We start from the raw sequence: 21,768 nt of genomic DNA on the forward strand, positions 1-21,768 counted from the left end.
GAGCATATGTAGGGTCATGATATGCAGTGACATTTATCCTATCCATAACTGTGGGCTAACTCCAGAATGCATGACCCATATACCTCAACAAGGAGGGGCCAGGGGGAGGGTGTAGGACATGGATGAGCCTAACAATGGTACCAAATTGACTGTTCGCTGAGTACAAAACTAATTAATATATATTCTAAAAAAACATGAGAGTGTGCCAAACACTGCCATGGGGAAATTGGCTATAAAACCCATAAGCCTGCCACCAACAATAACACTGCCTCCTGAAGGTGTTAATTCCCAAATCTCCATCAGCTGGAAACCTAGCACCCAGAACAACTAACTTTAGGGGGACACCTGAATCAAACCACCCCAGCAGGGTTCTGTTGAGGCCCTCTCTCCAGGTTGCCGACTGGGGCCTTCTTTATCTCCACAAAGCAAAAAGATGCCCAGAGCTCCCTTGATGGGTCTTCTGATCCCATTTCATGAGGGCTTCATTTTGGGGGTCTTAGTTACAGTTAAACAAGTTTTTCTATATATTGATTTTCATTTGCTAATTACAAAAGCATCAAAACGTTCTATGTGTTAGTTAATTTTTTGTCAAATGCTTAAAACAGTTTAAAAGGAGAATTTGTCTTGGCTCATTGTTGGCGGTTTCAGACCGTGTTGCTCCTGACGTGGCGAGGCACAACAGCAAGGCAGAAGGGCAGGGCCCAGCAAAGCTGCCCATCTCAAGATAGCCAAAAAGCAGAGAAAGAGAGAGGGCCCAGACTGAGATACAGACCCTGACGACACACACATCCTCAGTGACCTACTTCTTCCAACCAAGCCCCACTCTCAGTGGTTGGATACACCAACTATGAGCCAAACCTTCAACATATGAGCCTTCGTGGGTACTTCACATCCACATTATAGTGCTGTTGTTCACTATATAATAAATACACTAATGAAAAGTTGCTATGTATATATAATTTTTTTCTCATAATCCACAAAACTGTCACACCTACAGGAAGGAATTAATGAATTAATAGGAGATATAATCTTGATTTTGAAAGTAATTGTTCAGAGTATTGCTTTATGTGGAATCATGCTCTAACTTAGCAGATTTTCACATTAAACATGTCTGTCTTGAAGGAGGAGTATCACAAGCGTAACTTCACGGAAGTTCTGTCTCCCAATATGTACAACAGTAAACTCTGGGAAGCCTCAGGCCACTGGCAGCATTATAGTGAGAACATGTTCACCTTCGAGGTTGAAAAGGACACTTTTGCCCTCAAACCCATGAACTGTCCAGGGCACTGGTGAGTGTTAAATATAGAGAGGTTTTGCATTAGTACATATCACATCATTGTTAGCCTTTTGTGTTATTATGTCACTTCTTGGAGTGAAGTCATTCCTACAATGTGAAGCATAGTAGATGTTAATTATCTTTGACATGTTACTTCATTGTGGAGAATGAATTAATTTTAAAATGTGTTTGGGGCTGGAGAGATGGCTTAGCGGTTAAGCGCTTGCCTGTGAAGCCTAAGGACCCTGGTTCGAGGCTCGGTTCCCCAGGTCCCACGTTAGCCAGATGCACAAGGGGGCGCACGCGTCTGGAGTTCGTTTGCAGTGGCTGGAAGCCCTGGCGCGCCCATTCTCTCTCTCTCCCTCTATCTGTCTTTCTCTCTGTGTCTGTCGCTCTCAAATAAATAAATAAAAAATTAAAAAAAATAAAATGTGTTTGATCCTTTGGCAGGCATGGAATGTTAGCTGGTAGCAATTTAGTTGTTTTGTGCTTCTCAGAGGACAATATTGCATGTCAGTTTTATAAGTTGTAGTATTTGTCTTCCTAATTGTAATATATTTCACATATACAGATTTGTAGGAAAATTGGATCTTACATACTGTTTGGGTTCTTTAGCAAGATCTACACTGTCCTAATCAACAGGTTCCTATGGGGATGCCTTTTTCACACATATCAGCATCTCTGAAATTGGGACATATCTTATAATTGGAAGTTTACTAACATTATGCCCCAATGTAAGGTAAAAGTTATTTATGGCCTGGAGAGATGGATAAGCGTTTAAGGCACTTTCCTGCAAAGCCTAATGACCCATGTTTGACTCTCCAGATCCCACATAAACCAGACACACAAAGGTGAAGCAAGAGCACGGTCACATATGCCCACTATGTGGCACAAGCATTAGTAAATTGAAGTTAGAAGCCAACTATTAAAACAAATCTCTGAACTTTGAAGAAAGCCTTTTACACTTTAATATTTAGTAGAAATTCAAATTTAAGGGCTGGAGAGATGGCTTAGCAGTTAAATGCTTGCCTGTGAAGCCTAAGGACCCTGGTTCAAGGCTTGATTCCCCAGGTCCCACATTAGCCAGATGCACAAGGGGGTGCACACATCTGGAGTTCGTTTGCAGTGGCTGGAGGCTACTGGCATGCCCATTATCTCTCTTTCTCTCTGCCTCTTTCTGTCTCTGTTATTCTCAAATAAATAAATAAAAGTAAACAAAATTTTTTTAAAGAATTTCAAAGTTAAGATGACAGCATGTAAAAAATGTATATAACTCTAAGTATGTAAATGACCTAACCCTCCTTTTACTATGTAGTCTCAGGGTGGCCTTGAACTCAAGGATCCTTGTACTTCTGCCTCCCAATTAAAGGTGCATGCCACCATGCCCAGCTCTAATTCTCTTTTTAAAGAGAAGCTGGGGTCTCAGATGATGATCCACATTGTCAAAAACACTGTCAATTTAGTTCTCAACTTCTATTCCCATAGGTATCATTTAAAGCTGTGATGTTTACCTTGAAGGAAGGCTGAGTGAAAGTAGAGCAGGTGAATTTTTGTTTCTTTATGCTTCAGGTTTGAGAATCAAGAACACAGTAGCTAGGTGGCCTTGAGTTAAGTCAGTAGTGATTTCTGCCAAAGACAAATCTTTTGTCCAACTGAAGATCTTAGTTGAGTACTTCCCATGCTTGGTGCTAGGAATGTGGAGGTGATTAACACACAGTCCATTTCTCATGAAGCTCATGAGCATGGGATACCAGAAATGGATAAGTAGACCAATAATAATAAAGTAGTTTGTAGAAGAAAATTTTAGTGTTGTGATCCAAGAACCAGAATAAAGAATTCACCTATCTTAGAGTTTAACAACATGTTCTTGATATTGATTACTTCTGTGTAAACTCTGTGTGTTTCACACATCTCTCTTCTAGTCTGATGTTTGCCCATCGCCCTCGATCCTGGAGGGAAATGCCTATTAGATTTGCTGATTTTGGAGTTCTTCACAGAAATGAGTTGTCGGGGACTCTAAGTGGCTTAACTCGAGTCCGGCGCTTCCAGCAGGATGACGCGCACATCTTCTGCATGGTGGACCAGGTAGACAGTGATGCAGGGTGGAGCATGGCTGCCCCAGAGTCACATCTCCTCTCAGAGTTGCTGTGAAATGTCTGATCTACAGTCTAAGGACTCACTGAGCTTCATGTTTTGGGTTCTCTAATTTGGTTGAGGTCAATAATTTTCTAGAATAAAGTGTGTGTGTGTGTGTGTGTGTGTGTGTGTGTGTGTGTGTGTGTGTGTGTATGATGTGCACACTCCAAGCAAAAGCTTGCAGAAGCCAGAGGAGAATACTGGGCATCTTTCTCTATTGCTCTTTCACTTTATTTCCTTGAAACGGACTCTCTCACTGAACCTACAGCTGTCCAAACGGTCACACAGACTAGGCAGTCCCAGTGATCCTCCTGTCTCTGCCTCCCTCAGCACCAGGTCTGCAGGCATGCTCGGCCATCCTTGCTTTTTACAATTGCGTGCTAGGGATCAAACTCAGCTCCTCATGCCTGTGCAACATGTGCTCTTGCCCACTGAGCTGTCTTCCAGCCTCAAATTTATTATTCTTTTTGTCTCCTTGACTTATTTTACTGACTTAAATTCCATTAAGTAGAGTATTTTAAGGAAATGTGGTGGAATTTGGAGCGTTTGTTTTACAATATTGCCTGGAACTTGAGATTTTTTTTTTTTTAGTTCAAACTAGCTCACTATCAAATACTGACACACAATAGACCTGGTTGATATTTATAGCACAACAGCCCATGCAAATCTGGGCCATAAACAAGACTCAACAAATTTAAGGGGTTTAATGAAATGTTCATTGACCACAGTGGAATTATAGTAGAAACCAATACTTGGAAAACCTCCAAATATTTGGAAAGTAAAGAACACACTTGAAAGTGACTCAGAGATCAAGGAAGGGCTCCCAACCACTGCAGTTGACCTTCAGATGTGTGTGCCGCCACCTTGTGTGCATACACAACTTTGTGCATGAGTTACCTTGTGCATGTGGCTTATGCAGGATCTTGGGAGTCACTCATGGATCCTTGGGCATTGCAGGCAAGTGTCTTAAGTGCTAAGCCATCTCTCCAGTCCCAATCAGACCTTTTTTTGTTTTGTTTTTCAAGGTAGGGTCTTGCACTGGCCCAGGCTGACCTGGAATTCACTATGTAGTCTCAGGGTGGCCTCAAACTATCAGTGATCCTCCTACCTCTGCCTCCCGAGAGCTGGCATTAAAGGCATGTGCCACCATGCCCAGCCCAATCAGACTGTTTTTGTAGAAATTAACAAGCTTATTCCAAAAGTCATAAGGAAATCAAAAGAACCTAGAACACCCCCCCCCCACATTAGTTACTTTCTCTTTGCTGTGATAAATACCTAACAAAGAGTAACATAAGGAAGAAGTTTATTTGGCTCACAGTTCAAGAGGACACAGTCCATCACAGCAGGGACAGTATGGTGACAGGAGCATGAAACAGTTAGTCACACTGCATCCACAGCCACGAAGTAGAGAGAATGCCGGTGCTCGGCTCACCTTCTCCTTTTCATCCAGTCCAGAACCCCAGCTCATGGCATGGTGCTACCACTATTATGGTGGGTCCTCACATGTCAGTTATCTAATCTAGAAAATCCCTCCCAGACGTTCTCAGAGATGTGTTTTTATGATCATTCTAAGTCCTGAAACATTGACAACCAGAGATGAACCAACATTCCCCATCAAAAAAAGAACAAAGTTGGAACATTCACTAATACTTGACTTTAATAAAAGGTATTATATCAGCACCATGCTCTAACCAACTGAGCTAACCAGCCAGATTCAAAAGAGATTAAAAAGCTATAGCAATTGTGACATTATAGCATTGGCATCAAGATAGATTAAACAGGGATAGAAATATGACTCAGAGGATAAGGCACTTGCCTATAAAGTCTGATTACCTGGGTCAATTCCCCAATACCCATGTAAAGCCTGATGCACAAAGTGGCACTGCATCTGGAGTTCATTTGTAGTGGCTAGAAGCCCTGGCATGCCCATATTCATTCCCTCTCTCTCTCTCTCTCTCTCTCTCTCTCTCTCTCTCTCTGTCAATCTGTGCTTGCAAATAAACAAACAAAATAAACAAGTAAAAATAAATAGATTAAACAGATCAGTAAAATTGACTAGAGTCCAGATATATAAACAACTTGTTTTTTATTTTTAAAGTTTGTTAGGCAATAATGCTCCCCTCTTCTTCAACAAATGTGGAAATAATTGTGTATCCCTATGAAAAAGAAAAACTGTTCCAGACTTTACACTATATAAAAAATTAGCTCAAATGGAACATAGGCCTAAATATGTAAAACTTCTAAAAACTGAGGAAAATCATTGTGATTTGAGATTTAATGACCTCTACGATACAGCACTAAAAAGACAATAACATAAATGAGAAACATTAATAAATTACGTTCATCAAAATTTAAAGGTTCTACTTTCCAAAAGGCAATTAGGGGAATTAAAAACATAAGCCAGCTTAGGAGAAAATGTTTGCAAAGCATATATGTAACAAAGGACTGACACTGTGACTATTTAAAGAACCAGGCTGCACAATGAAGAAACAGACAACCTGGTTAAGTAATAGGCAGAAGGTGCTTTGGGAGGATAAAGTAGACGTTTTTTCCATTCTTTCCACTAAGCACAAGTAAAATCTTGTATGTGAAAAAAAAAATCACACAAGGAGCTGGAGGCATTGCTCAGTGGGGGAAGTGTTTGCAATGCAAGCGTGGGGGCTGGGTTTGGATCGCTAGCCCATATGCATGTCAGGTGCGGTGGTGTGAGCCTGCAGTCCTAGCACTGGGGAAGCATGCAGAGCAGGGTTTGCTAGCCAGCTTGTCCAGTCAAATTGATGAGTTTCGAGTTCACTGAGTGAGCCTATCTCAAAAAATAAGGTGAACAGGGCTGGAGAGATGGCTTAGTGGTTAAATCGCTTGCCTATGAAGCCTAAGGACCCCGGCTCGAGGCTCGGTTCCCCAGGTCCCACGTTAGCCAGATGCACAAGGCTGTGCACGCGTCTGGAGTTCGTTTGCAGTGGCTGGAAGCCCTGGCGCGCCCATTCTCTCTCTCTCCCTCTATCTGTCTTTCTCTCTGTGTCTGTCACTCTCAAATAAATAAATTTAAAAAAAACTGAACAAAAAATAAGGTGGACAATGACTGAGTGAGGAACATACTTGACATTAACATCTGACCTCCACATGCCTGAACCCAGACCCACATACATGCGTGCCTACACACATACAAACATGCATACTACACATACACAAGCAAAGAAATGAAAGCATGAGTTTAAAAGGTGATGGCAAAAGGCACACTGTTGATAGACATCAAGGACTCAGAAGGAAGAAGATGGTCACTTCCTTGGATTTCTTTTTCCATGTATATGCCAAACTTGGAACTTAAGAAGCTGGTAACCAAAAAGTGCCAAAGGCATAGACAAATAAAACTCTAATAAAAGCCTGCTTGCCCTCAAAAGAGTAGCTTTTAGACAATATCTGCTCTATTTCAAACAAATACTACAGCAGGGGGAATAAAACCACAATGCTGTGGCCCCATCCATGCTGGTGAAGACTGACTGAGGAACTGCTATTTCTCCCCTCTGCAGGGGTGTGGTTCATAGACAGTGACCCACAGCGGCTGAGATGGTGCAGGAGCCAGCTGAGCTTTGTATTTCTGAATTATTAAGATCCTCTCCTCACACCCTGATGGGTCAGATGAGCCTGCACTCCTGGACTCCTCTCCCCTGGAGACGCCTCCTACTTCTGCTCCAGTGGGGCCAGAGAAGGTCTAGCAGAAAGAGAGAACTTTTACCGCAGTATTTTCTCTGGCTCCTGCCTGCTTCTAGCCTTATCTCCTGCCACCCTCTCTTCTTCCCTTCTCTGCCTTGTGCAAACCCTGACCCAGTTCCTCCTTTGACTTTGGCCCCATCTTCAGTGTTTCCTCTGCACAGATGGAAGCCCAGTGTCAACTCTTGACTTTCCACCCCACGCAGACGCTTCACCCTCTGGCTGCAGCCTGGCTCTTGTCACCTTGAAGCAGCCCTTCTTACCCTTCCTTTGCATGGTGCAGAGCCCTGCATGCCCGTTTCTCACCTGAACCAGACAGGCCTCTGGCAGCAAATGAAGGTGCGAGGAAGTAATGGGTAGGGACTGGAAAGTGACCTCTGTACTGTGTCAAAGTCAGGCTTTTGTTACTAGCTCCCATGAAGAACTTTTTAATTTTAAAAGTACCAGTGGTTAATGGCACTTCCTTGCAAATCCTACCAAACCACCCACATAAAGCTGGATTCAAAAAGTGGCATTTGTGTGTAGCAGCAAGAGGTAGGGTTGTATATGTGCATGTGTGTGCAAACACACACATATGCATATAATTTTTTAAAAAATAAGTGAATTTAATTTGGTGCTTAAAATTTTTTTCACTTGCTTTAATTTCAGATTGAAGAAGAAATAAAAGGGTGTTTACAGTTTTTACAATCTGTCTACTCAACATTTGGCTTCTCTTTTCAATTAAACCTGTCGACTAGGCCTGAAAACTTCCTAGGAGAGATTGAGATTTGGGATGAAGCTGAGAAGGTAAGAAGGAAGAGAAAGGACTTTCCCTCCATTCTTGTTGTTATGGAAAACACCTGAGAAACTATCTTCCCTAGAAATTTTAGAATGAAAAGTTATGGGATAAACATGCAGATTATAGAATGGGTTATCCAGTCCTCACTATAACAATGATCATAAACATGTTTGTTTCATACTTAAAGTTTATATCAGGTTTTGATTTATATTTTTTAAATGCCAGTCACTAATGACCAGGGCAAGTTTTCAAGGCAACTTTATAAGAGTTACCCTTATATGCAGTAGCTGGGGGTGTGTGGTCTGCTTTGCAGTGTATGCCCATGTCATCACCTCAGTCTGACTCAATAGTCTCGGGCTCTGGATGTGGATGCCCAGAGTTCCCACACAGATCTGAGGCGCTCACACTCACACATCACATCATGGCTGTGAAGTGCTGACATTAAAGACTACATCATGTGCTTCACTTGTTAAACATGGAAAGGATGGGGTGTGACCCTGTGTTAGTTTTTGTATTAGAAGTGAAGGTGGTCGGGGCTGGGAAGATGGCTGAGGGGTTAAAGGTACTAGCTTGCAAAACCTGTCAGCCAGGTTCAATTCTCAAGCCAATGACATTATCTGGACACAAAAAGTGGTGCAAGTATCTGGTGTTCATTTGCAGTGGCAAGAGGTCCTGGTGTGCCCATCATACCCACATACATGCAAATGAGTAGATACATTTTTTACAAAAGAAATGAAGGTTGTGGTGTGGTCAGACACTTTGCCCTGTCTGCAAGTGTGCTTCTTTTCTTCCTAGAATGTACATCAGGAGGAAAAATGTTTTGATGTTATGCATACACGGAGGCCAGGCAGAAGAACACAGAAGCAGTTAGGCCTAAGGTCTGAATGGGGTCTCCACCCCACAGCTTCTCTGTCTTTGCAACATTCTTCTTCCATGTCCCTGCAATGGGGAGTGAAAGTCAAATGAATAGCCTGCCTCAGAAAGAATGTTGTCTCAATTTACCTGATATGAAGAATAGAAAGAGAATTCAAACTCAGAGGTGACTTACATCCTTTCACATTTCAGCTCTGTAGGTGGATTATAGAGGTCTTAGCCTCAGGATTGAGCAAAAGAGGACAGTGGTGGAGTGGTGATCCAGCACTGACTCCTATCCCTTATCAAATTCATTTGTAAGAGGTATGAATGGGCACAGTGCCAGGCTTGTGCAAATATCAGTAGGTGTTGGGTATTGATGTCACTGTTGATACCATCGTCACTCCAGTCATTTGGAATTTGGTGGTGTGTCAACAACTTTCTTATTGCTAGGACAAAATACCCAACCAGAAACATCTCAGAGAAGGAAAAGTGTTTATTTCAGTTTGCTGTTACAAGGGAAGTTTGAGGTGCAGACAGCATGGCAGGAGCAGACAGCGGCGTTGCTCATCACACCTGCTGAGAGGAAGTAGCAAGAGCAAGCAGCGCTGGGCTGCCCCCTCAACGCCTGCCCCAGTGACACTTCCTCCAGTGAGGTTCCACTTCCTAAAGTTTCCAAATCTTCCCAAACAGTACCACAAAGTAGGGATTAAGTGTTTAAACACATGAGCCAGTGGGGGCATGATACATTTAAATCACCACAGGTGGGTTATGGAGAGATGTGGATCTGGTCTGGCATGGGAAGAACAGGACGAGAGTCCCACCATTCTTGCTCATTTTAAATGATGTGGCTAAATAATTTAGCAGCCAAGCCTGAGGTCACACGGGAATAGGGCACTAAGGAATGGACCTGCTTGTACTTCTAGGGGATTTCTCTCATAGTGATGACCCTTGACCCTTGATCATGTGGAATCAGTGAAATGAACACTTCAAGGACTTTTGTTGTCCTCACAAGTCTCTGAAATGGCTTGAAAGGGACCTTTCATCATTTGAAAGCTTTTCTAGCCATGACTCTGCAGTCTTCTCTGCTTCTACTGAGTGGCCTCATCTATGTCCCCAGAAACTCTTGACAAATGGGGATCTCCGCTTTATGCTTTCCTCTAAAACCTGGCTGCTCCTTGCCTTTTTAATGGCTGGGGAGGTCCAGCACGACTTGCTTTGCTGTAGCAAGGCCTCCCTTTCTCTGGGAGTGACTTTTTCCTTCAGGGACAGAGTAGAATGGGGCTGGGACCTCCCAGGCCTTTAAAATACCTCTCTGGAGAAAGGAAAGTGTTTCTGAAGGATTAGGCTCATAAGGGACATTCCTGATACCTCAGAAATGAATTATTTTTTGTCTTGACCACATCCTGACTAGAACCCTGAGAAAGTCTACCATGGCCCTAGGAGTCAGCATCCTAATTCACAAGTGTTACCCCTGCTGGGTACCAATACGTTCGGTGCTTCCTAGGGAAGATGTATGTATGGGAATAGCAGAAGAGTCCAAGGCCCCTTTCATTACTACTGCTGTGGTTACCCACTTACCATCAGTGCCCATCCTCAGCATATGCTACATCTCAAGCATGTAATGGCTGAAGAGCCACAAATCAGAAGAGATGCCCCTCATCCACAGCAGAGGTTGAGAAAACACAGAAGAGAAGCAGTCACAAGGTCTTCCACCTTAACTATCTCACTTACCACACATACACAGTGGGGGGGAGGGGCAGACACAGGCTCTCATGCTACATGAAGACAAAGGTCTCAGACCAATCATTAGGTCAGTGTGAGGGACAGAAAGCACTGGGGGAAGGGCCCAAGCATCCCTTCCCTAAGATCTTACCTGGAATAGTTTAGAAAACCATCTTTCTCACAGTTAAAAAGGATATATATTTCTCCAAAGCAAACACCATTGTATTTATCTTTATGTAATCCCGACCCAGTAAATGATTGAGTGTAGAAAGTGCCCAGTAAGTATATGTTGAACTAGTGTAGATGTAACTAAGTAATTGTAGCAGCTCATTTTTATGAACTGTCTGGCTAAAACATGAGTGTACAATAAAGTAGAAGTTGTTAATAATTTCTTCCTTAAAAACAATGTAGCAACTGCAGAATAGCTTGATGGAATTTGGAAAACCATGGAAAATGAACCCAGGAGATGGAGCATTCTATGGCCCTAAAGTAAGTTGAACATATTGTGTGTGTGTGTAAAATGTAATGTATGTATGTGTGGGGGAAGGTATGTACATTTATGTGCTCACGTGACACCCCATGCGCTTGCCTCCAGCAGGGGATGCTGTCTGTGGTAGGTGGTCTGTAGGGAAACATCAAATGTGCCCCTCCATCTTACTTCTGCATGGTCTTTATTGAGCCAGAATCTCTTACTGATCCCAGAGCTTGCCAGTCTTTTATTTATTATTTATTTATTTATGAGAGACAGAAAGAGGGAGGGGGAGAAAGACAGAAAGAGACTGAGAGAGAGAGAGAGAAAGAGAGAGAGAGAGAGGGAGGGAGAAAGAATGGGCATGCCAGGGCCTCTAGCCACTGCAAACAAACTCTAGACGCATGTGCCACTTTGTAAATCTGGCTTATGTGGGACCTGGAGAATTGAGCCTGGGTCCTTAGGCTTCACAGGCAAGTGCCTTAACCACTAAGCCATCTCTCCAGCCTGCCAGTCTTTTTTTTTTTCATTTATTCATTTATTTATTTATTTATTTGAGAGCGTCAGACACAGAGAGAAAGACAGAGGGAGAGAGAGAATGGGCGCGCCAGGGCCTCCAGCCTCTGCAAGCGAACTCCAGATGCGTGCACCCCCTTGTGCATCTGGCTAACGTGGGACCTGGGGAACCGAGCCTCGAACCGGGGTCCTTAGGCTTCACAGGCAAGTGCTTAACCACTAAGCCATCTCTCCAGCCCAACAGAGACTTTAAAAAAGACTGGCAGGGGGCTGGAGAGATGGCTTAGCGGTTAAGCGCTTGCCTGTGAAGCCTAAGGACCCCGGTTCGAGGCTCGATTCCCCAGGACCCACGTTAGCCAGATGCACAAGGGGGCACATGCATATGGAGTTCGTTTGCAGTGGCTGGAAGCCCTGGCACACCCATTCTCTCTCTCTCTCTGTCTCTCTTTCTGCCCCTTTCTCTGTCTCTAGCTCTCAAATAAATAAATAAAAATACCCCCCCCCAATTTTTTTTTTTAAAGTCGGTGTATTTATTTATTTGTGCGTGGGGTGGGAGGCCGCCACTGCTGATGGAATGCCAGGTTCTTGTATCATTTTTTGCATTCAGCTTTATGTGGGCAACTGGGAAATTGAACAGGGGTCAGCAGGCTCTGCAAGCAAGCATCTTTGACTGCTCAGACATCTCCCCAGCCCCTGACTTGCTGTTTATTTTTGCACAGAGCCTCAGGGATGCTCTGGTCTCTACTCCCCACAGGACCGGGGTTAGAGATGAATGTGGCCACACCTGGCTGGTATATATGCTTTTAAAAAGTAAAGCAAAACTATAAAAACTCTCTAAGCAAACATTATTTAATTTACAGATTGATATAAAAATCAAGGATGCTATTGGAAGATACCATCAGTGTGCTACCATTCAGCTGGACTTCCAATTGCCCATTAGGTTTAATCTCACATATGTTAGGTAAGTGATTCAAATTGGTGAATATTTAGTGCCAACATCTGCATTATTGGCCATTGGAGCCTAAGAACTACAAAATCAAACTTTAGTGAGTCCTCACGTATGTGCTACACAGTACATACTTGTCTACTACTTGTAATCTAGTTGGGGATTTTCTTCATCCATTTTGTGTTGCTATATCAAATTACCTCAGAAAAAAGAGGCCTGTTTGGCTGATAATTCTGGCAGTTATAAAGTCCAAATAGCATGACATTTGACAAGGGTGCCCTGCTACTTCTCAACATGACAGAGATGTAGAGAGGAGAATGGCCTTGTGTAAAGAGGGTAAGTGGATGTGGTGCCCTGCATTATAACAACTGACTCCCTTGAGAACTAACTCACGTCAGCACTACATTAATCCTTCTCTACAGTAATGCCCCATGACCTCATCACCTAGGAACCACCTCTTAATGAGTTACCACTTCTCTAGCTTGGGGTGGAACCCAGTGTAGAGTGCTTGCTTAGCAGACACCGGGCTCTGGACTCTGTCCCTAGTACTATGAAGGAAAGAAAAAGTTCCCTAATATTTCTAGTATTCAGGTGTCTCAAGAATTTCATGAATGTTTCTTAAGCTTATTAGTACAGTGAGTGACATTTTATAACCTTTTTGGTCATGGAGTGTTATTACTAGATTTGATCTCCCAATAGTTGGTTGATAACACTTGAGTGCATATTCATATCAAATTTTCTTTTTTTAAAAAAAATTTTATTTATTTATTTGAGAGCGACAGACACAGAGAGAAAGTCATATGAAATTTTCATCTGTAGTTGTATTTTCTTGCACTGTCTTTAATGGGCTTTAGTATCTGAGAACATTGACCTCAAAAAAAAAAAATCTGGGATGTGGTCTTTCCTACTCTGTTTCTTAAAAAAGATTTATGTAGACTTGGTGTTACTTGTTTTTCAGATACATGATAAAATTTGTCATTAAAACTACCAAGAGACGAAGGTTTCTTTGGAGGAAAAAATCATGAGCATGTTTCAAATCCAGTAGTTTTCGTAGAGTATTTCCTACTGGGAGTCTTATGAATAAATAGCCACTCCCCACCCAAGGAGGAGTGGGAAGAGAAACAGATCAGCAGCCATCCATCCTAGATGTATGGAGTATGGAAAGGAGAGAGCAGAGTGGGAACAGTGGTCTATACACAAGCCAGAGAAGATGGTTAGAACATAGTGGTGTCATGGAGAAGAACAAAGTGGGGGTATTTGGGTGCATTTTAGAAGAAGAGCTGGTGTGGTTTGTTGAAGTTCAGAGGAGAAGAGAGAGAAATATCATGGTCATCACTGTGATTACATATCTTATCCTAAGATAGAAAGGAAGGCTTATCATAGAAAAGTGTGTTGTCATTGTCCGTTGCATTCAGCTTTGAAGAGTAGCATTAGATAAAATTAAACATTCATTCCTATAAAATGACATGAAGACATTTCCTTATTATGATGGCATGTATTAGAAAACAAAAACATCTCAATTGAACTAGCAAAGCAGTGAACATACCCTGTTTGTGATATTACTCAGAGTTATCCTTAAAGTGCAAAAAATTGAGAAAGTACATTAGTATTTGTAGATGTGAAAATGACTAGAAATACAATAGAATCAAATGGAGAAAATTAGAGCTAGTAATGAAGTAGCTAGCAGTAACTTCAAATACAAAATCCAGTCTGCTTTTATGTGTATTAGCAATCAACTACTGGGAAAGGCTTGCATTCAGAAGCAACAAATGACAAATCAATGAGGTGTGAAATTAATATTAATAAAACTATGCTAATATTTATATGATGCTTGCATCATAAGATTTTAACAAAAGCCATGAAGAATTGTTTAAATGAAGAGTCATACCACATTCTTGGACTGGGAAGAATAAGCATTGTAAAAATACTAATTCTCTTCAAACATATTTATAAATCTAATATTACATCTCACCCTTGGCATTATTTAAGGGAAACTTAACATTTATTCTAATGGTTACCTGATAACATTATAAACATATTTTATGTTATTAATTGATTAAAACAAGTGACAGAACAGAAATTTCTGGAAACAGAGGCTTGCTAAGAGGACATCCAACTTCTCTTTCATTTCCCACACAAGATACAGCAAATTATGTTTAGGAATGTTCTATACTGCTTCATTTTGTGGGGTGGGATGGTTTCTTCAGCTCTGCACTGGACTGAACTCTAGCTACCCATTCCACCAGGAAGCTTTCTTGGGATATAGTCAGACATTTGCCTGGAGCTAGTCGGTAATGGCTGTGAGTGGGATGTTTATTTGTTTAGTAGGCGAGGAGGAGGAGGTGGGGGGACACAGCACCTCCTGCCACTGCAAATGAACACTAGACACATGCACCTCTTATTGAACCAGCTTACATGGATGGCTGGGGAATTGAACCCAGGCTGGCAAGTTCTGCAAGCAAGTACCTTTAACCATGGAACCATCTTCCTAGTTCCTAGTGATATGTTCAACACTGACAATATGCAATTATAACATGTTTGGGGTAGGTTTAAATGAGAAAGTCTCTGGTTTTGCTTCATTTATGTGTTTTCATAGTAACTGGCTGGTACAATTTTGACATAAAAACATCTCACAAAAATCTTTTCAGTGTTACAAATGACATTTGTGGCATTAAAATGAAATTCCTCTTCTGAGAAGCATGGGCCGGTGCACTTCACTGCTGTTGGAAGTCACAATGTGCTTCCTCCATTCTTTCCCTGAGGGAGAAGGATATCGTTAAATGTAAGATGCATATCACTAGGCTTTCAGATATGTAAGGGAAAGTTACCAGTGGACTTCTAAAAAAAAAAAATCAGAAACAATTTGGAAAATGAGTCTTAAAATGAATAGTGAAGAGTGGCAGGAATTGGGTATGTTGGATCAAATGAGAATGACCATTTTTGTGAATGGATCTATACAGGCCAGGAAAAACGTTCTTGCATGCAAAGTCTGCTGAGCTGGGTGGAATTCCCTAGCACCCATGTAAAGCTGGATGCAAAGTGGCACATGCATCTGCGATCACAATGCACTTAAGACAATGGGAGCTGCAGCCAGGCGAATCCTCAGTTTGTGGGTCAGTTAATCTCAAAGCTTGCAGTCTGGCAGTTTGTTTGCAGCAGCAAGAGGCGCTGTCTCAAAGAAGAGGGAGCACAGATACCTCAAAGTTGTCCTCTGACCTCCACACCTGTGCCGTGGCACATGCGCCCATACACGTGTGTGCATTTGTGCACACATGTGCGCAAACATACAAACAAATAATTTTTTAAATAAGTAAACAAAAACTATTATCAAGCAAAGAATTCTTTTGAGGAAAGCCACCAAACAAAACAATTTGATAAGAAGAGATGCCCAAGAACACTAATATAAATATGCAGTGAAAATTAAATATGTGAATTTCTAGACTTGAAACCAACCTTAGGAAAATACTGAAATGTATAATTTTCATTTTTAGTAAGGATGGAGATGATAAGATGAGACCTGTGATCATTCATCGAGCTGTGTTGGGATCAGTGGAAAGAATGATAGCTATTCTCTCAGAAAACTATGGGGGAAAATGGTAAGTGCTATAAAGAAGAAAAAAAAAGCAATGTCTCTCATTCTTAAAAATCATGTCTAATAAGATCAAGTTGGTAGGAAAAAAAATGGTGGTTTCTGCTTTATAATTAGCAATACCCAAATAGCAAATAAAGAATTCTTATTCCACATGCCAGACCAGAAAACAGAAATAACTCAGGTAAAGTGATATAAAGTTGTACCATTTACCCTTTAAAGAACTCAGTAGTGTTATTAAAGAATTATCTTTTTACATATTTCAAACCCTTCAAAGGTCAAGTTGCTGTCTGGTAAACATGTCTCATCTCCTGGATTTCCATGTCTTTCTATACTGCCATGTCCTTTAACCTGTGATTTTTTACCCCTGGGGATCCCTATAGCCATTAACTGAGGAAGAAAGAGTATAGACCTGGTCCGCAATGGGCCTGAACAACACACCATCATAAGCCCACAGAGGATGGTCCCAGCAGCACAGGCCCATTTAGGGAAAGGAAATGCTCTCGAGTGGAGCATGTTGAGGTCTTTCCTGGGAGGAAAACTGACCACAGGAGTGGAGGGTGAGTTACATTGGTACTGGGCTCTGCTCTAGCTACTGGTTTGGCCACAAGGCTAGAGATTTAGAAGATATTAAGCTAGAAAAATAGGTGGCAGATTTGAGGAAGAGAAATGTGGATGATTACTCCAAATGGGCCATGACACTGGTATTGTCCAGCCAAAGGACCTCACTGTCAAGGAATTTTTCAGTAGTGAACAGAGTGGTCACTAGGGCATATGCATGGGCTCCTCTTCTGAGGACTCAATTTGCTGTCAGGAGTGATCAGTGCTGACCCTGCAGTCTGGCATCATAACCCAGGGAAGCAGCTGTCTATGTTGGGGCACATGGATCACATTGGATCCCTTTCATCATGTAAGATCCAGCTACATAAAAGATAGTTATTTCCCTAGAAAAGATAGTGACCCTGGAGTTTGCTTTGTTCTTCTGTCCTGCTGGGTTTCTGCCACCAGCACCATGGAGTCATCTCACAGCAAAGCAGCCAGCTACTGAGCCAGCGTCATTGCACTCACTCCATCCCCCAGCGCTCAGAGGCAGCGGCCTCTCTAGCAGCCTCAGCACCTGCAGAGAGTGACAGCTCACCAGCCTGGGATGGTGCGGCCTCCAGCATCAGGGGAGCGTTGCAAGCCAGCAGCCACTAATGAACCACTGGCTTCCCATCCATGCTTAAGACACTGTCTGTCTGTCTGTCTGTCTGTCTGCCCGTGGAGTTTGGTTCGGTCTTCAGAATCTCCTGCCCCCACTGCTTCTGTCACTCGGCACAGTACCTGAAGCTCCCACTGTGGACAGTGGACACTGGGTGTCACAGCTAGGGCCACTGCTACATATTTCTCTGAAAGCTCCACACCTCTGCATCACCTTGCCAGGTGGATTGTGCCAGTGTTGCCCTCTCTGTGACACTGTGCCAAGTCAGCATGTACACTTGCACACCTAATGTTCCAAGTCAGCAAGTTTATTTGTACACCTGATGTCCCAAGTCAGCATGTACACTGTGCACCTAACTGGCAGAGGCTAGATCGATGTATGCACTTAACATTCAGGTCAGGGGACACTAGAGAAGCCAGTGTCTGAGCAGTAAGCACAAGGTGTAAATGTTCTATAACTGAGAGTCTTCCAAAAGTCTTGGAGAGCTAGAAAGTCTGCATATATGTATCCCTGATAGTTCATTTGGAGAAATATGCTGAAATTTCATGGAGCTCCTAAACTATTAAAATTCCACAGACACCAAAAGTATATGTATGATTATATATACTGGGTATGAGCTAGCATGTTTATATTTCTTTTCTTAATTTTTTTGTTTACTTTTATTTATTTATTTGAGAGTGACAGAGAGAGAGAGAGAGAGAGAGAGAGAGAGAGAGAGAGAGAGAGAGAATGGGCACGCCAGGGCCTCCAGCCACTGCAAACGAACTCCAGATGCATGCGCCCCCTTGTGCATCTGGCTAACGTGGGTCCTGGGGAATCAAACCTCAAACCAAGGTCCTTAGGCTTCACAGGCAAGTGCTTAACCTCTAAGCCATCTCTCCAGCCCATGTTTTTATTTCTTTATAGTTGGCTGTGCTTTAAATAGGTTAAAATAGGTTAGAGCCAGTGAAGTCTTGCATTAGAGTGGTAGTGAAAAGTTGCAAAAATGTAAATAAAGAAAGCTAGTGGTATCAGGAGATGTGGCAGGAGACAGATGGTCGGATGTGTGGAGTGAGCCATCTTTCATTGCAGGGATTCAGGCATGCTCCCCCACATCGTACATGAGGATTTGAGACACCTGCCAGACTTGTGATGGAAATGTCTCCCAGCGTGAGGCTTCCTGGGGGAAGTAGGTCTGGGGCCGTGTAAGATAAGAGAAAAGGAAGCATTTGCTTTTCATTATGTTTATTATATGTATAATTTTATTTCTGCAATTAAAAATACATGAATATGTATATTCATAAAGTGTCATTGTGTAATAGTCCCCTCTGCATGCCTTTCTACCATCAAGTGAAATTCTTATTATGATGAGAAAAAAGGTAAATGTGTCCCAGGTCAAGCTTGCTTACACCTACCCCTCCATAGTTTTAAAACACTGTATTTTGACATATTCATAGGTTCAGATACAGTCATAAGAAACTGTACAGAAAGGTTCAGGCTTTCCCTAGTCTTCCCCAGTGGTTACATCTCACAGAATTACACAGTGTGGCAAAACCAGGAAACCTATATTCTACCAACCCTGTTGAGATGTGATCTTCTCACCTGCACTCAGTTATACACATGGCTGTATCTAGTTCTATTAGGTTTTATGAGTCAAGGTACAAGACAGTCCCATTATTTGTAATGCCCCCTCCCGCTGTCCTTTTAAGTCCACACATACTGGATCCTACCCCTGCCTATTGAGCTGACAACCACAAATCTGCTTCCTCCACAATTCTGTCACTTCAAGAATGTTACATAAGTGGAACCATATAGTGTACAGCCTTTTGAGATGGACATTTTCATACAATGAAATTCCCTTGAAATTCATTTTTATTCTGTAAAGTATCAATAGTTAGTTCATAATCCATGATGTTCCATGAGATGGATGCACCGTAGCTTGGGATAGCTGCTGAAGGACATCTGGGGTATTTCCAGTTTGGGGCTGTTCTGAATGAAGCTGCTGTGATACTAGTATACAGGCTATGGGAGTTTGGGGCTCTTGGGGATAACTGCCTACTAGTGCAAGAACATGAATAGCCATCCATCTGTGCTCCAACCCATTCTTTTCCTTATTTCCCTTTCAAAATTCCAAATTTGTCCTTCTACTATATTTCAATTCAACGAAGTTTTGCTTCCATATCATTCTGCCAATACTATTTTCTGGTGAAGTCATACTTTTTAAAGCTGATTATGAAAGTACATATTATATATATTTTTTTCAGGCCTCTCTGGCTGTCTCCTCGTCAGATAATGGTCATTCCTGTGGGGCCAACTTGTGAACATTATGCACTTCAGGTAAAACCCAATAGCTAATAACCTTGCATGTATTCTGTATAGGTCACTTATTTGAAAGGCCATTGTGCTTTAAGGTATATAATTGTAACAGGGTGCTCAGGGTCCAGGAAAGTCCTTGAATTCCAAACCCCAGGTACATTTCTAATTTTAATTAAAGAATTGAACAAAAAATACTAAGAAGGATAATTATTAAATTATTATATCTATCGAAGGAAGCAAAGAGCCAAGGAAAGGCACCCACGTGGCTAAAGATCCCACATGGAAGGCCTGGAAAAACCATGGAAAAAGAGGAAAAAAAAATTTCCAGGAGCTCCTGCCATGTGGGGAGCTACAGGGGATAAAGAACCCATGTGGAGAGTAAAGGCTAGGGGGCCCTCCCCTCAGCTTAGCCAAAGGGGAAATTCATCCACAGCTGGACATTTCCAAGTGGTCAGAGAGCCTACCCTTTCCTTACCAAGGTATTTATAACCTTGTAGTGGTGGGCTGTCTTCCAGTTCAGGTGAACCTGAGGGACAGCTGGTTGGTTAGGGCTAGGGGCTCTCTCAGAAAGAGGCTAGCCCTGACACCAAGTTCCAGGGACTGAACTTGACCAACCACAATGTTTAAATCCTATGAAACTTCCCTTCCAGGAGGGGTCCTGTTTGTTTGTGGAAAAATAGGTCTAGGGAACTAGGCAAGAGATAAGAAGTCAGATCATCTTTGATTATTAGCAAGTGAAGGTTTTCCTGCCTTTTACTTTCAGGGGTCCAGTCACTCAAACTATATACCCTCTCGTAATGAGCACATTGATTTAACAACCTGTGGCTTTAGTCTTTGGGACAAACACATGAATCATGTCTTTGTAGTTGTATCAGAACTCTTGCTTTTCTTTTCTCTTTTTAAATCTTAATATTTCTTCTCCCTCCCCCCCCCTCTCTCTCTCTCTCTCTCTCTCTGTGTGTGTGTGTGTGTGTGGTATGTTATTGTGTACTTGTGGAGGTCAGAGGATAACCTTAAGTGTCACCCCTCCCTTATACCTTGTTTGAGGTATAGTCTCTTGTTCACCACTGCATATCCCAGGCTAGCTGGCCCACAAGCTCCCAGGGCTTCTCCTATTTCTGCCTTCCATCCAGCAGTAGGAGAACTGGGCTTACAGACTCGAGATCCAGCCTCTGGTCTTTACAACGTGCAAGTCCTTTACCCACTGAGCCATCTTCCCAGCCCCAAACCCATTTTCTTAATGCTTTTGAGAAAATGGTACTTTCAAATATCTCATAATTATTCCTCCCACATGACTTTATTAGGGTAGAATACCTGTTGCTGTTTAAGAAGTTACTTTAAGACTTGGTAGCATGTAACTACAAGAACATCTTACCTCCCACATGACTTTATTAGGGTAGAATACCTGTTGCTGTTTAAGAAGTTACTTTAAGACTTGGTAGCATGTAACTACAAAAACTTTTTACCTCTTTGTTTCCAAGTAAGCATCTATAGGCAGCTTGGGGCAATGTCTCATGAAACTGCAGTCCCTGGGCTCAGGCATGTATACCTTAGCTCCTCACCATGTGGGCTTCCTCACAGGCTGACATATGCCCTCCAACATGACATCTGGTTTCCCCCAAAGCAAGAGATCAGGAGAGAGAGAGAAAGGGATTGAGAGAGAGAAGTGAAAGGCATTGACAACCTAGTCTCAGCAAGATGCCCTCACTTCCCCTTTTCTGTGGCTAACACAGGTAGGAGGAGCCACACAGGTATCACTACTAGTAGGTGGGGAGCAGTGAGGATTGTCTTAGAGTCTGGCTACCATTAATAACGTAATAATAAAATCATTCAATTTTCTTCTAGGTATCCAATGCATTTTTTGAAGAAGGATTTATGACTGATGTGGATTTAGATGACAGCTGTACACTAAATAAGAAAATTAGAAATGCACAACTGGCTCAATATAATTTTATTTTGGGTAAGTTGAGTTTATATTTTTGGAAATTCTGTGTTTTGGCTTTAAATTCAAAAAATCAAAATGAGGCATATGCTCCAACTACCTGATGATCACAAGTTGAGTGTGTAATACCTACTTACAAGGAAGAGACCTGGGTTGGACAGTTACTCTTATATGCTGGGAGAAGAGTGACAGTTTCGTGAGTCCTATGCTGTGGTGCTATTAGCAGTAGTTAACATCACAAGCCAAACTGAATACACATGTGAAAATTATTTCTTCAGTACAGTTATACTGCTTATGTTGCAGCCAGGTAGTAGGCCTATACTATTTTCCCT

The 21,768-nt window shown here is 42.2% G+C and overlaps 1 protein-coding gene across 2 annotated transcripts in view; it reads left to right on the plus strand.

The window, feature by feature from the left end:
* The window catches only part of Tars3 (threonyl-tRNA synthetase 3), a 48,679-nt gene that overhangs the window by 24,816 nt on the left and 2,095 nt on the right, over positions 1 to 21,768 (plus strand). Inside the window, exons 11-18 of one of the 2 annotated variants that reach the window (XM_045146228.1) lie at positions 1,123 to 1,289; positions 3,199 to 3,361; positions 7,772 to 7,909; positions 10,890 to 10,967; positions 12,324 to 12,424; positions 15,901 to 16,005; positions 19,443 to 19,515; positions 21,340 to 21,454. In XM_045146228.1, the coding sequence (XP_045002163.1) occupies positions 1,123 to 1,289; positions 3,199 to 3,361; positions 7,772 to 7,909; positions 10,890 to 10,967; positions 12,324 to 12,424; positions 15,901 to 16,005; positions 19,443 to 19,515; positions 21,340 to 21,454 (940 nt within the window). The remainder of the gene's footprint in view (positions 1 to 1,122; positions 1,290 to 3,198; positions 3,362 to 7,771; positions 7,910 to 10,889; positions 10,968 to 12,323; positions 12,425 to 15,900; positions 16,006 to 19,442; positions 19,516 to 21,339; positions 21,455 to 21,768) is intronic. The other variant, XM_045146229.1, reaches the window with a different exon arrangement.

This window comes from Jaculus jaculus, chromosome 3 (genome assembly GCF_020740685.1).
Source record: "Jaculus jaculus isolate mJacJac1 chromosome 3, mJacJac1.mat.Y.cur, whole genome shotgun sequence".
In the NCBI taxonomy this organism is placed as follows: Eukaryota; Metazoa; Chordata; class Mammalia; order Rodentia; family Dipodidae; genus Jaculus; species Jaculus jaculus.